Source organism: Sparus aurata, chromosome 7, assembly GCF_900880675.1.
Source record: "Sparus aurata chromosome 7, fSpaAur1.1, whole genome shotgun sequence".
In the NCBI taxonomy this organism is placed as follows: domain Eukaryota; kingdom Metazoa; phylum Chordata; class Actinopteri; order Spariformes; family Sparidae; genus Sparus; species Sparus aurata.
Window position 1 is genome coordinate 8995693 of NC_044193.1, and position 15620 is coordinate 9011312.

Sequence of the window (15620 nt, forward strand, 5' to 3'; positions counted from 1 at the left end):
ATTTCTTGAGGTCCATTAAAAACTGTCAGGTCATTTAAATCAGGGCTTTTTTACTGTGACTTTCCAATATACATAACTTCTTTGAATCTGTAACTTTTTATTTGTTTTTATTGTCTCCTAAATGCATTTTATTTTAATGTATGACTATTAATTTTTTTATCAAGCAAATGCAATTAATTCATTTCCAATGTCTTAATGCATGTTTAAGTCTCTGTGAAGCACTTTGAATGTTCGAATGGCCAATTTATGAATTAATTAGATTTTTGCTTTATTTAATTTTTTTAATTTGTCTTTTGTTTTGACTTGTGATTGTACATTTCTGTGTGAACAACACACAACACACACACACACACACACACACACACACACACACACAGAGTCATGTTTTCCTTCAAGGCATCATGTGACTGGGGCACAGACTGACTCCCTCAGGTAAAATTTCTCAATTCTGTCCAATGCTGCCATCTACTGGCCAGGACCAATACAGCATGTTTACGCTTCCAAGTGCTACAAAAAGACACAAACGTAGTAAAAACGCTGATTTATTATAATAAGCTGGCAAACACAAAAATATAAAAATCATGCTCTTGGGAGGACTATCATAGTATGCACATAAAATATGTTTTGACTGCATCTTTTGGTCCTCGTTTCTACATTTTCCACCTCCTGTTGTGAGGACAGTCCCACATATTTTCCTACATATTGTCTCCAGATGGAATCGCAGCCTCATCATCTCTAATTTGGAGTTCATTGGCTTTTAATTCAAAAAAATAACTTAGCATAAAATTCATCAGACCCCATTGTCGTTCTCCATTCATTGTGTATGAAGCAACTTCTCACAGTTCGGCCAAAAACATGCGAACATGAGGCGTTTTGTGGCTCATAGCAGCTGGTCAGGATTTTAGGTCGAGCTTTTGAGGCTTTGGCAGTTACTAATGTGAGTGATTACTTCTCTCAAGTCCCATGTCCTGCAAACAAACACTGCTCTGCTTCATATCTCTCTCAACGTGTTGCTTTCTTATCATGATAGATAGCTCACTACCCTACGAGATGCTCTTACGCAAATTGTGCCTCCGATCTGCGTCTGTCAGCAGAAACTCCCTTGAGGTTTAACCTGCCGCACCTTTTTTTCCCCAAAAGCCTCCTCATTTTATAAAACACACATGCTTTGCTTTGATGATCAGAAAGTCAATTCCCTTCCTGGAGACTTCTTTGCCGCCTTGTTGACCCGTCATGCAGGCCCTCCGAGGGGACGTGACTGATACTAAAAAACATATGAACCTCAAATAAATCATTTTCCAGGAGGTGGTTTTACATTTCCCACGCCCAGCAGTGGAGGAGATGTGGGAGGCCAGGCAGAAGTGACGCATTGGTCCATTTAGGGGGTCTGGGAAAGAGACCTGATATTCAAGTAGATCAGGAGTCAAATGTCTGTGAGCCACCAAAATGTTTGGTAAATACAAACCTTTTAGGCCTAATTGTACGATGGACAAGTATACACTTTCATGGATATCCCCCTGATGGTGGAAAGTGCTATCCTGCTACTGCTGTCTTGCAGAGCGCAGGCTGTATAAACATAGGGAATCCGACAAATTGATACCATTTCACTGTGGGCCCTCCTGTGTTGTGCCATTCATTTATGGAGAGGTCAAGGCTCTGCTGTCCACTCACATCTGAAGGAGAAAAATAATTCCTTTGAGGACAACAATGTAAGAAGTGTCGAATATACTATCTCAAAAGTATAGTCTCATTTTGTTTTTCACCGGGAGCGAGGACCACATAACAAATCCTAATCAGAGCACTTAATTGTCCGATTTGTTGGTATGGCAGCAAAAGCTCTTTAAGCAGGTGCCTGACCACGCGTGATATCAACAATCATGAATTGGACTCTCTTGGTGGGCAGCAGTGTTTAGTGATCTCTTTTGTTATCAAAGAAATAAAAAGCATGAATAATTAATCTCCAGCCGAGGTCTTGGCACGATGGGACTGAGTTAAGCAATATTTCTCAGCTGCTAAAAGCAGGAACAAACCAACAATTTAGCTACATGCTGAGAAGCACAAAGAGCAGAGAAAGCGTCAGTGTTAAGCTGTAGACAATTATCCGTCATGTAATCTTTTATAGAGTTGAGGAAAGATTTTTTAAAAGATTATGAGGCTTGAAAGAAATGTTAATCAAATAAATGGTAAATGGTATAAATGGAATTTTTTGTCATTTTATCTGCATGAGAGGAAGTAAATACAAAGCAAACAGCAGTGGTCCCAGGAAAGAACCATGGGGAACCCCACAGAACAAAGACTCAGTTGATGAGACGCAAATGTCAACTGGAACTGAAACGGACCTGTGTGAGAACCAATCCGAAGTGATGACAACCCACTGCCTGAGACTCTCAATCAATATACAGAATCAAAAGCAGCACTTAGATCTTATTAAACAGGAACTTTAAAAATGAAGGTCACATCACTGCACATTGGACATGGGAGAAAAACATAAGCGCCTCAGCAGGGTTAATAACTGTGCAAATGTTACATTGTGCACAACATTTTATTTTATCTCACAAAGTCGTGCTAGTGTGGAAGAATGTTTTTTCGCAAGCTATCAGCAATTCACACGTCCTACAGAAATAGTTAGCAGCATTAACCTTCATTTGGAGGTATGTTTCTGGGAAATGTAAATTTCGGTAGTGAAGTCTAAAGTGGACAACAAGAAATATGAGGTGGTGGCAAATGATAATAATAACAATAATAATAATAAAAAGAATCTTCATATTGTTTCTCAGTTCTTACAATTGAAACCAGTTGAGCTCTCTCCCCTTGGACTTCCGCGAACACTGCTGACATTTAAAAATCAGCTCGGGACACATTTGTTAGACTCACTTTTGGTTTTGGATTTGGTTTCCGTTCTTTTGTCTTGCCTGTTTTTATTAGTGGCTTGTCTGGTTTTAATGTCAGCTGCTCTGTCTGTTTTTGCTTTCTGTTTCTATTTCTTTGTGATAATCTGTTCTTGAAAAGGTCCGATAGAAATATACACGTATTAACATAATTATGTTTCTGTGGGAAAAAATAATACATCCATACTGGGAACCAATCTAATATGCAGATGGTATTTTTCTACAGCCATTACACTGTGTAATCAGTATGTACTTAGATTAATAAGGTAAAGCAAATAAAAGTTGTCTAGTGCCAGTTTAGAAATTGCTGGTCCTCAGGCTGAGTCCTGACTGTGTTAACTGGGTCCAGCTGCTTGTTGTTGTACAAAAGACACAAAACAACAACCTGTAATGAGCTCAAAGTAAAGAACTTGTTAACCTTAATAATTATTCATTATTATTATAATTATAAGTTCTACATGTAGATATGGTCAGGGTTTGGAAGGTAACTTTGATAAAAACATATTCCAAATACAGTTATTTGTTTAAAAAAAAAAAAAAAAAAACCATAAATCAGTAACGTAATCCGAGCATCACAAGTGATGTAACTTGATTACGTTCCCTGATTTCTGGATTACCTCAATACCAAACATATGCAGATGATGAAAAAGGAAATCAGTAATATGCCTTTTTTATTTAAGTGTGTATTTGTGCGTTTGGCTTCACTTAAGACCAGAGTGAGACTCATCGAGTGTTGCCATTTGTGCACATGTGCATAGTTACAGACTAGTATAATCATTCTCATCCCATTAGCCGTCCTCTTTTTACTATATGTATCTAATCTAATTGTCTTATTTTCCAGAATATTGTTATTATTCTTTTGTATCCCGATTACTCCCAGAGCCTGGATATAGTTGCTGAGACAAACATAGTCAACAGTTTAAGTGCACATGTAATTGCCAACAAATGCATGATGGGTATGAAGTAATATTAATATTGCAACAGTATAAGCTTTGTAAATGCTGAACGATGACATCACAGATGAACGGTGCACTATGTAGTTTTGAGGAAGACATTCTCAAAGAGACGAAAAGGCTTCACTGACTGATTTTCCTGACCGAATTAACTGAATAAATGGACTGACCTTAAAAAGGACAACACAGTAATGCTGGGATTGCTGGCGGACCCAGAAGCGGAGAAGATAGCGAAGGTAGGTGTTGAGTTAAAAAGTTTATTTTTCACAAAAGCGAAGTTGGCGAGGACGAGATTGAACAGATTGAGCCAGAGTGGAGTGATCTCACTCTGTTTCCGGAGGGGAAGCAGGAGTCACAGGTGAGCAGGTGAAGGCAGTTGAGCTGATTGCTGAGCAGGGACACGGCTGAGGTATCTGTGAGCCAAGCAAATAGACTGTGTCACAAAAAACAAAAGGCAGGCGATAGTATACTGGAGTGGCGCTGGAGAGTCACCGGATGAGACGGAAAACAATCTGGCACAGAAGAGAGGAGGAGATCAGGGCTGTGTAGAGGCAGCTGATGAGCTGGTGATTGACAGGTGCCACGGCCACAAGCAAACAAGCACGAGGAAGGATCGTGTGAGGGGAAACACAACAGGGAAAGAAAGCAGGGAAAGAAAACAGGAAAAACAAACCCCTTCCTACTGTATTACTTTGTTTATGTCTGGAGGACCCTGCCACCTTTCTAGCTTCAAACAGTGGGGGCCTAATTTTCCTCTGAGAAAAGTTATGGAGTTCAGTTATGGAGAAAACACATATTTCTGACTTTGTTTTATTTACTTGTTCATATTGCAAATACAAAAAGTCTGAGTTTGAATTTCGTCCCTAGAAGTCCATACTGCCCCTTTAAGGCCTCCTTTTGAGGAGCCACCTTTCCACCTTCAGACCTCTCAAAGCTTTCCTTTGTTATGAACATGTATCAAATAACGAGTTTTGAGTTTGTGTTTCCTTTTTAATATTGTAATTACTAACCTTCCGAGTTTCCTTTCCCCCCAAAAACTACACAGTGCACCTTTTTAAACTGAAAAATAACACAAAACTGTTGAGAAGTACTTGTAAATGTCCTGTAATCCAACATAAAACATGTTTTATTTTGCTAATAATAACACTAATAAATGTTAATAGGCATCTCTTCTAAGGACTTATAAAAGCCTTATTCCCTTTTAACTTATTTACACATACTTTTATTCTATATATTTACTGCCAAGCAGATTAGGTTTTCGCCCATTTGTTTGTTCATTGGTTGGTTTGTTTTTCAATAAAATTACACAAAAAGTACTGAATAGATTTCAATAAAACTTGGATGGAGGACGGGTCTCCGCCCAGAATAGACCCCATTAGCTTTTGGTGCAGATCTGGACAAGGGGACGGATCCAATAATCTTTTTCTCAGTTTCTTTAAAGTTGCAAGATGGAGCTTTTTTCACACATTTTCATTAATTTCTCAGGGAATAGCTCCTGGATCTCAATGGTAAAAATCTGGCATATTTAGGTGGCTGGTATCCATGACTGATACAGATACAATCTGATGCGGATCCTAACGAAAATCTGGATCTCGTGGATTTAAACATATTTTATTTGATCCTGGACTAAGCTGAATTGAATTTGAGGGGACTGTGTGCCATTGTAATATTTCAGTAGAAAAAAAGAGGTGAAGAAAGACGCAGACCACAAATAATCAATCTTCTTGTGCTGCAGGGTTGTTTTTGTTGTTGTAACTCATCACTGCCTCTATAAGCTGTGTCTTACCAGGCTATCATTTTTTTTGGAAGCTCGGCCCACAGGGAGTATCTCAGCGGCTGACCTCTGACCTCCACTTTGGCTTTCTGAGCTCGCGCCTGACGAAGACCCCCCCTCATATCTCCTGGCTCCGCTGGGTGGTCGGTACAGCACCAACACACGACCCCGTCCTGACAGGACAGATACTGTGGGAATCCTCCCTGTGGTAGAGACCCAGCGAGAGCTGAAATGATGAGGTGCAAAGCCTTGTCGAGTGTGAGCATTGCCGCAAGTGGTACGGTCTGAAAACACAACGCACTGCCAAAATCTTTATAACATAAAACTCTCAACATGGGCTCTGTGTCCTGCCAGAGATCCATATCTAAGAATCTGAACAGAATTTCCACGTGTATTGTCCCTCGTGCTCAGCTCGCACATGTTAAAATCAATACAGGCTGCATTGAACTTTGCATGAGCGGAGACTTCATAACGATGAAAATAGCGGCGTTGAACCTGCTTTCTGCTTTACGGATAAGGGATTGCTGGCTGTGGGAAAGAAGAGACACTCTAAATGTTTGGAGAAGAAAAACTGCAGTCAACATTTTTACTTTAAATGAGCCATTTGGTGAAATCTGATCACCGTCAACAGATGACACAGAAGAGAATAATTATGTCTCAAAGTTAGTTTGTGGGGTGCAGCCTGCAGCAGCCGAGGTTGACAGTGACTCGCAATTGAGTTTAATGAGCGACATCCAACTAATCTGCCATGACAGCTCTGAGCATCTTTCAATCCCGCGAAAGCTTCCCACAGCCCGGCAGGCTGAGTCTCCGACAGACCTACGTCAGCAATCTCAGGAGCTCTGCACCCCTGCTTTCTGTCTTCAACGTTTTTGAAGAGGTCAGAGTTCAGACCTCTCACTGGGACCCGTTAATCACGGGAGAGGTTGTGTGACCGAGGCAGACGGGTGGAGAGGTTGGGTTGGGGGGAAGGGTAGCGGAGCTTGTTCTCAAGTGGTCACCTCCAGGAATGCCTCCAGCTCAGAGTGAGTGGCCCACGGGTGAGAGGACATGGTATAAAAAAGAGTGGAGGGACCAGGCAGCATTCATACACTCGGATTTGATAAAAACCTGGGACTTTATTCGCAAAACCACAAGAATCACTGAGTTCCGAGAAGTCACCATGGCACAACTGACAAATTACTGGATGTGTGGATGTTTCCTTGTTCTATCACTGACAGCGACCTCCAGCCATGCCCTGAGAAGGTAAGAAATGTACGCCTCCATATACATGCCTGCTCTGCCTGAGAAAATCCAGTGCAGCAGTTAGGGCCACTGCAGAAAACATGCTAAAGCAGAGTAGTGACAGAAAACAGAAAAACAAACAAGAACAGGGAAACAAATGTGTTTTATTGGCCCATTACAAAAGCTAATGTTTTCAGGGTTAGAGTTTCACATGTGTTTTTGTTCCTCTTTCTGGCTAAGCACTGAGAGCTAAGCAGTCTGTGCTCCATTAAAGCGATTTTGTTACACTGGGATGATGACCAGACATATGTATTGCATATAGAATTGCTTTTTTCCACCCCGCTCTTCTGTTTGTCCGTTCGTCCAGAATCGGCCTAAAGAAGATGCCGTCTATCAGGGAGACGCTGAGGGAGATGGGTGTTTCTGCAGAGCAGGTGTTGACAGAGCTGGCCCAGAGGAGCGACGAGGACACAAACAACGGGACAGTTCCCACACCTCTGACCAACTACCTGGATGTGAGACATGCATTTACATTTTCAGCAGCTCTGTCATGACTCAAACAGGTGCTTTTCAGCCTTGAAGAAAAAAACTTATGTTCGGTCCGTCATCCAAGAGGCTTCAACAGTATTCATGGGCGCGTGTCAAAATGTCTTCAACAGATCCAGCTGTCTTTGACTTAGTACTTTAATATATCGTTTGTGTATGAGTCATATTCTCAATGTCATATTCCTTCTGTCAAATTGTATTTGTGGCTTGCTGCACTAGTAAAAAGAAGTTTTCCAAGACATATTTTAACAGCATCAAAACAGTCAGCTTTGGCTGCTTTTGGAAAGTCAGTAACTGTCATAAATTTTTCTGGTTTTGCTCCCAACAGACTCAGTACTACGGGGAGATTAGCATCGGCTCTCCAGCCCAGATGTTCAACGTGGTGTTCGACACGGGCTCGGCGAACCTGTGGGTGCCCTCGCAAAGCTGCTCGCCTTTCTCCACCGCCTGCTGTAAGTGGATTGTTACACTTCAGTGGCAATAAAACTATAATCTTATCTCACTAAAAGAAAAATCATCAAATGACAACCAGAAATTGATGTGACCCTGATGAAGGGGCATACTGTGAAAATAAGAGCCCGACCGATATATTGGATGGCCAGTGTTATCGGACGGTATCAGCCGTATTGTTGTCGAAAATTGGCCGATATGAAAACGTTTTGGTTTTTAGAACAGATAAACAGAAAAATATGCTTGAGGTGAAGTTTACGGTTTCAGTGTACTGATGTCATTTTAGACAATAAAGTTCACAGTTAAACTGTAAAACCATCCGCCGTCCAAAACATTTTCGGGGTGTTTGATTTGGTTAAGAGATCACTGCAAAACGTGTGTTTCTCAGCCGATATATCGATAGCAGAATTTCTTACTTCCTAATAACTTAATCTGCAGTGGCTCCAAAAACAGCATTTCGGTCGGGCTCTACTGAAAATAGTCCATACGAGTAAAAGTCATGCATTCGAGTATTAGCAGCAAAATGTACTTAAATGATACATTCAAGTCTAAAGTTGAGCTCATTTTAACTATTTGACATACTGTTGGCTAGTTTATTCTACAGCAATGCATCTTATTCTCATTACTGTTTGTAGCATCACTGTCCCGTGAGAACCACACATGTGTTTTCATGTGTTTTCATGTGTTTTCCGCTCTATGACGAGTGTTTTTAAATCCTTTATTGGATTTAAGAAGTCAAAGAATTTTCCAAAACCCATGAAGAAAGGTGAAATCCTTCAGCTTATCAGAAACATTCAGATTCGGAATGATCAGTTTTGGAGATGACACTCGCATAATTTTACAGGACACAGGAAGGTAATGGAAAAAATGTTATCCGAAAAGTAGTATAAAGTAAGAGTCTAAGTATAAAGTTGCAGAAAATTGAAATACTCTTCTCTAATTTGTACTTAAAAGGTAACTTCAACAATTTGACTCATTAATGTGTGTTAACAGGGCTCGGAGAGTGCTACTGCACAGTCGACGAAAGTGGAGTAAAGTCTTTTGTGGCACCAGAGGAAGCTGCGTGTAATCTAATAAAGTTCCCCATGAAATGTCACTCAGTGGCTGAGATGCATTGTGGGTACTGTAGGCGCCAGGTTTTAAAAGGAAGAAGAATGTGTGGAATAAAAAGGCGATCTCTCTGATTCTGTTTCGATTTGGCTCATTTGTTTTTGAACTGCAATGAATCCAACAGTGGTCCAGGAGGGCAATTCTGAAAATGAACATGTATGAGATTACATGCAGCTTCCTTTGGAGTCACAAAAGGCTTTAAAGTAAAAAAAAAAAAAATTCTCATATGCAGTAGTACTCACCAATGTGTACAATTGGTGGAGTTACCCTTAAAGTACAGTACTTGAGTACTGAGTTACATTCCACCTCTGGAAAAAGCTGTCGCTGTCACCGATGAACCCGCAGAGAATTACCACCCAAGTCAATTTTACGACTCAAAAGAATTTTGAAATTTTAGTTACTCACAACAGGTACGACGCCTCCAAATCCCGGACCCACATCGAGAACGGGACCGGGTTTTCCATCCAGTATGCCGCTGGGAACGTCAGGGGGTTTCTGAGCGAGGACGTGGTTGTGGTGAGTCCCAAATCAAAGCCCCGCATGGAGACAATAAGCATTGTCATCTGACACTACAGACCTTTGACCTTCAGCCTGTTTTCCCTGCAGGTCGGTGGTATTCCTGTGGTACAGGTGTTTGCTGAGGCCACCGCTCTGTCTGCCATGCCCTTCATCTTCGCCAAGTTTGACGGAGTCCTGGGGATGGGTTACCCAAACGTGGCCATCGATGGCATCACTCCGGTGTTTGACCGCATCATGTCTCAGCATGTCCTCAAGGAAGAGGTGTTCTCTGTCTACTACAGCAGGTGGGTAGGACTGAGACCACTGACCTCTGTCTGGTTAATTGTATAAATTGACCTCCTGAGGAGGAAAACCAAATTGATTTCAGATCTGGCTGAGACAGGAGAAAAACATGTATGTATTAAATTTCATTTTTTTATACTCACTTACATACGTGCATGTTTTGGTGGTTGAAGGAATGGGATAATGTTTTTCTTTCCTCTGGAAAGCATCATGAGAATGAGAGGTCATAAGATTAAATCAGCAGGAGCATGCAACCGCTCATGAAGAATCAACAAAATCACATCTTGAGAAATGACCTCAAGGCCCCCTCGTTCACCCCGGAATGAAAACTCAGACCCACTAGTTAAAAATCTCTTCTCGTCTGCATCTCTTTAACTTTGTTCTTTTTTCTTCTTTTCTACTTATAATGTGGGTTTATCTGTTATTTATTTTCTTGCCGCTGTTTTTTTTTGTTGTAAATATTATCTCTGTCATGAAGAGTAAACTAGAAAAGGAGCTAAATTGTATTAATGGCAACTGCATAGGAAAAAAAAGGAGAATTCAGTCATTGTCTCCTCACCCCCATGCTGTTTGAAAGTCAAATGAAGTTGCGTAATACACAAAACATTTCTGGTGCGCCACAATGGAACAGAATTGCAGCGTTGTTGTATGGACTACAAAACTTCCCCCGCCTTTCCATTGGCATTGGGGGAAGTAGCGGAGGTAGATAATGAGCTAATTTTCATTTTATGGTAAACGCATTTACCTTTAGAGAGTATGTGATGTACTGTTGTAAATAGTGCCAATTTACACTTGACATTTACGGCAGGGCTTTAATCGACCCAACATTCCCCCCCATTAGCTCACGCTTGGGGAAAGCGCCACAGGTAAACACAAAGGTGGATTTAATGGCGGATGTTTTCATCGTTGTTTTTCAGGGATCCCAAACACTCTCCAGGTGGAGAGCTGGTCCTCGGTGGCACAGACCCAAACTACTACACGGGAAATTTTAATTACATGGGCACCAAAGAGACAGGCAAATGGGAAGTAACCATGAAAGGGTAAAGAGCTCCGTCATAACTTACTGAGCTCACTGTTTTCATTCAGACGCTAAAAGGATGGTTCGATTGCCCACCGCCTCTCCTTTCATCCCTCCAGCGTCTCCGTCGGGATGGACATGATGTTTTGCGCAGAGGGCTGCACAGCTGTGATCGACACAGGCTCCTCCTACATCACGGGCCCGGCCTCCTCTGTGTCCGTGCTGATGAAAACCATCGGAGCACAGCTGGATGAAAGTGGAGTGAGTTTTGTAACACACGCAAACATGGCTCCCCACGATAAACATTTGTCTGGAGGAAATCACGACAGTCATCGCCCCTTTCTCCCCCCCTGTGTTTCTGTTATTCACCAGTACAAGGTCAACTGTGACACTGTGAAGACGCTGCCCAGCGTCACCTTCCATCTGGGTGGTCAGGAGTACTCGCTCACTCAGGAGGATTATATTTTGTGGGTAAGCCTGAAGATGAATGCTGAATCGTTTTATCATAAACACGCAGTCGTCCAGACCAGAACGTTTACTTTTCTAAAAAAAAAAAAAAAAAAAAAAAAAAACCGACTTGTTCTTTCCCCCGAGCGATTCTTTTTTTGTGACTTTATGCCTCGGCTGCACTGTATTTCACCAAGATTCTCCCACATGTATCGTACAGCTGCAGTTTACCGTTAATTTGTTTACAAGCAACCACATGATCCGCTTATGAAATATGATGCGCTATATTTAGGGCCCTGCACAACCGCACAGGTGTTTTCCGTTTTGTGTCTTGTTACACTTGCTAAGGTCGGAGCAAAGCTGCGTATGCTGGGATTTGCTTGGATTAAAGGTGTAGTACGAACAAAGATAATGTTGGAACTTGACCTGCAAAAACTGTAGTCTGAAACACAACACTCATTATCAATTATTTCACTTCTGATTCTTCTTTTTATGCTTCAACAAACTAAATCAACAAACTCCATGAATAAACAAGCAGACCTGAAATGTCAACACAATTTCAGACTGTTTACTTTTCTATTTTCTATTTAATATTGTTTATATTTGGCGGACCCTGCCACATTCCTAACTTCAGTGTTCTAGGGACCTTATTTTCCTTTGATTGCATAAATTTCATCATTACTACTGTAAATATCATATTCTGAGTTTGAATTTCTTCCCCCAAACTACATAGGGCCTGTTTTAAAGGGACAGTTCACCCAAAAATCAAAAATACCTATTTTTACCTCTTGCTTGAAGCATTATTTGTCCATCGTTTGATTTGGCCCACCAGATTTTTCAAGTTAAAAAACATTAGTATTAATTTGATTATGTATAAAATTATTATTAAATTTGAATCACTGCTTTATGTAAGACAAAATGTTATTTATGGATTCCTAAATTTTATTAGCAGGAACACTTTGTGCATTTTTTTGCCTCTCAGGGCTTCCATATTATACCGTTCTGTATATTAACAAAACAATGCAATACAAGACAATACGTGCTCGCTATTCGCCCGTCAAGGTTCGGTTTTGGCCGCCCAAGGGAGGATTGTTTTCTATGAGGTGCCAAGTTTTGGAGGTCGCAGCCATGAGAGGTCTACCTTTTTTCAAATGTAATGCAACTAGATTGGCACTCATACTTTTTAAAAACTCAGCAATCTCTCCACAGAAATCATGACTCACGTGTGCAAGATGATCTTGTGAGCAGTTTCCCGGAGGAAATATTTTCTTTATAACTTGCTTGTGACAGAGTTGAATGTGAACATTAATGTTGTTTTCTTCAGCTGACCGTAACGTTAGCTATCTTCCTTCAGCACAGTGATAATGAGAGAATAGTTCTTCGAAGAACTGCTCGCAACAAGGTCTGTGGATAGCTTGAGTTACCGGGTCATGATTTCTGGGAAGAGATTCTGTTGAGTTTTTTATTGTATTTTCTCTGAGAACAAGAAGCCGAGTGTAATTTGGGAGCATTATATCTGATAGAAGGCAGACATCTCTATAGCCTTCTCCAAACCTCAATAACTCACACCAAAACTGTCGCGATGGATGAATATCATTACAGGTAAGAGGAAAAACATGTCCTTTTGATTGGTGCTTGTGCTCAAGAACAATTTTGAATGAAGGATTGTTGTTTAAAACAGGTCTGCATGACACAACATACTTTTCTGTGTGGCTCCAGCAATCACAGATCGAGGGGGATGTCTGCACCGTCACCTTCAGGGGCTTGGATGTGCCGCCCCCTACAGGACCAATCTGGATCTTGGGAGCCAACTTCATTGCCCGCTACTACACAGAGTTTGACCGTCGCAATAACCGGATAGGGTTTGCTGCAGCAGTTTGACAGGATGGTAAACGTCCGTCACGTTGGTCTGTGTTCTTTCTTTCTGTCCTTGCTGCTATCTCCTCTTTGGCGTTCTCCCTTCAGCTGCTCTTTATGATATGATGACTCATGATCACATCTGTTTCATTAATTGGTAGAGCAGCGAGCACATTAAGGAATATCATTCCCTGATATCTTGATCATCCTGCTTTCCTGATATGATATTTTGTACCAGTTGCACTGATTGCCTTCTAATCTGTTTTGTTTATTTTATATTTATAAGCATTTACCAGCAAATGCAAAGTTTCTGTGTGCGTGTGTCTCTGCTGATTATTATCATACAGCACCAGCAGAAAGGCATAACTGTATTGTACTGACATAACAAGAATAAACTTGTTTCCTGGGATTTGATTTCATTAAGGCCCACATTGTTTCCCATCAAGTCTGTCGAATGCAGAAGTTTAAAACAGACCGCTGATGCAGATCAATCGGACACACCAGAGCAGTCACAGGAATATTTGGCATTGTTTTGCGAGAAAAACTGTATCTAAGAATCTGTGTGTTTGAGTGAAAAAGGTCAAACAATCGGACACACATTTTTCGCACTTGTGACAGTCACGCATGAAGCTCCTACTATCGTTGCCCTCGTACAGTCGGTCGCTATCTTTGGTAACAGTAACAGTACGAGATAATAGATTATACATAGATTACATTTTCTGAATAAAATCAGCTTTTTTCACAACTCTGCTGCTCGTGATCCCAGACACTGAGGAGTTGTCTTTCTTCTTTTGCCAACAAGTGGTTTTTTTTCTGGTGCAAACGTTAAACGTTAATTTTATCACCTCTGATTAAATTAAAAAGTAAGTAAGAGCAAAGATGACACTAAAAGCGAGTCTTCGGGAGTAAACATGCCTCTTCCAGTTATTTTAAGACCCACTGTACAAAGTTGTTTTCTGCTTAACTAGCAGGCTGAAGTGACACCGAGATAACGCAACAATAAAAAGCGCACATTTATCAGAAGCTCTTGTCAGATCTTTTTGTCTCATTTTCTCTGAACTGCTGGGGGAAAGTCCCGTTATGCGACAGAGATGTGACAGTGATGGTGCCGGCCTCCTCACCCAAACATCCGTGAATTGTCTGGTTTGGATTTTATCTCTTGGCAACAGGTTTAAAGGTGACAGTGGATATCTCCCTGCTGGAATTTAATCAAACCGTTGCAAAAAAAAATCTTCTTTCGGTATGAGTCAACACAACTGCTCAGACTGGATGCCGGCCCAAGCAGCCACTCAGATGCAATCCAAAAAAAAAAAAAAACCAGATGGAAACATTTATAACCAGGAAATATTGGCTAATCTGTCTTTCATTATGAATTTTACAATCAATGAAAGACAAAGTGGTGCCTGCCTTTTCTCTCATTTATCGTCATAAAAGGCTAAAGACTCAAGAAAAACCTGATATTTCATTCGATCAGTAAGTTGCCAACAAACGTAATAAGAGAAGATTTATACATGTGCAGCTGCAGCTAGCAGATGTTAAGGTAGCCTGTCTCTGTCTGAAGCAGTCAAAGAAATTGCTAATAAAGCTCACTAATTAACATGTTACATCATGTTGGTTTAATATGTACAGTGTTGTGCACTCACACTTGACAAGAACTAGTTCAGAGTTCAGCACACACAGATTAGTTCATGTTCATTTCTTCCTTTTTCTGACATCTATTAAACATACAATATGTAATGTTCGCGGCTCAAGGGCTCCCTATAAAACCAAAATATAACAGATGTTTCAGGACCTGCTCTGTTTACTGTTCGGGAGGAGAGCTTAGACATAATTGGTTTAACCTTTTGGGATTAAAAAGTTGGATTTTACTTCACTCCTGTTTAGCAGCCTAACTGCAGCAGCAATCTTGCTGAGGAGACTTTAACTGAATGGAAATTGTACTTGAGTTCATGACCACAGCGTTACAGAGAGCAGAGCGGAAAAGAAGAGAGATCGCAGTCTCTGGTGAGTGCCAAATAGTGAGAGTTTACCTGATTTTATACACGGAGACACACACTTTCCTTTTGTGCTGTTGCTGGCTTTCTAGGCCTCCTTGAAAAAAAATGAACTGACCTAAAACTTGATTTTAATGTTCACTTAATTGTCTTTTTAATACATGCAAAACATTAGGGGGACGTTTCCTTTAAATACATGACTGACCAGATGCATATCAAAATGGAAATGAAATAAATAAGCTCAAATAAATACCTAAATATCAAATATATCAAAATGTGTTTGATATAGTCCTGCCCTGACAAGGATGAACTTTTTGCAATGAAAAAGGAATATTAAAGTATTTTGGTGAAATAATTACATTTACTATATCAACAAAATATGTTGGCAGACAACCTAGTCACCAAAAATAACTCAGAACAGCTGCACAGTACAGATTCAGCTGCGTCCTTTTTTTTTTTCCCCCATTGATGCAATCGGATCGTTTTCAGTATCTTTGCAATCCAGCCTTGAATGGCAGGGTCTCTCTGGAGGCTTTGTAAAAGAAATCCATAATGATA

General features: G+C 40.7%; 1 protein-coding gene across 1 annotated transcript; it reads left to right on the top strand.

The window, feature by feature from the left end:
• Nucleotides 1–6624: 6624 nt before the first annotated feature.
• ren (renin) lies at nt 6625–14046 on the top strand. The gene is made up of 9 exons (XM_030424408.1): nt 6625–6860; nt 7207–7354; nt 7714–7837; nt 9343–9461; nt 9552–9748; nt 10664–10786; nt 10884–11025; nt 11137–11235; nt 12931–14046. Exons 1-9 carry the CDS (start codon nt 6625–6627, stop codon nt 13090–13092), a joined length of 1350 nt encoding a protein of 449 aa, XP_030280268.1. The 3' UTR covers nt 13093–14046.
• The last annotated feature ends 1574 nt before the right edge of the window (nt 14047–15620 follow it).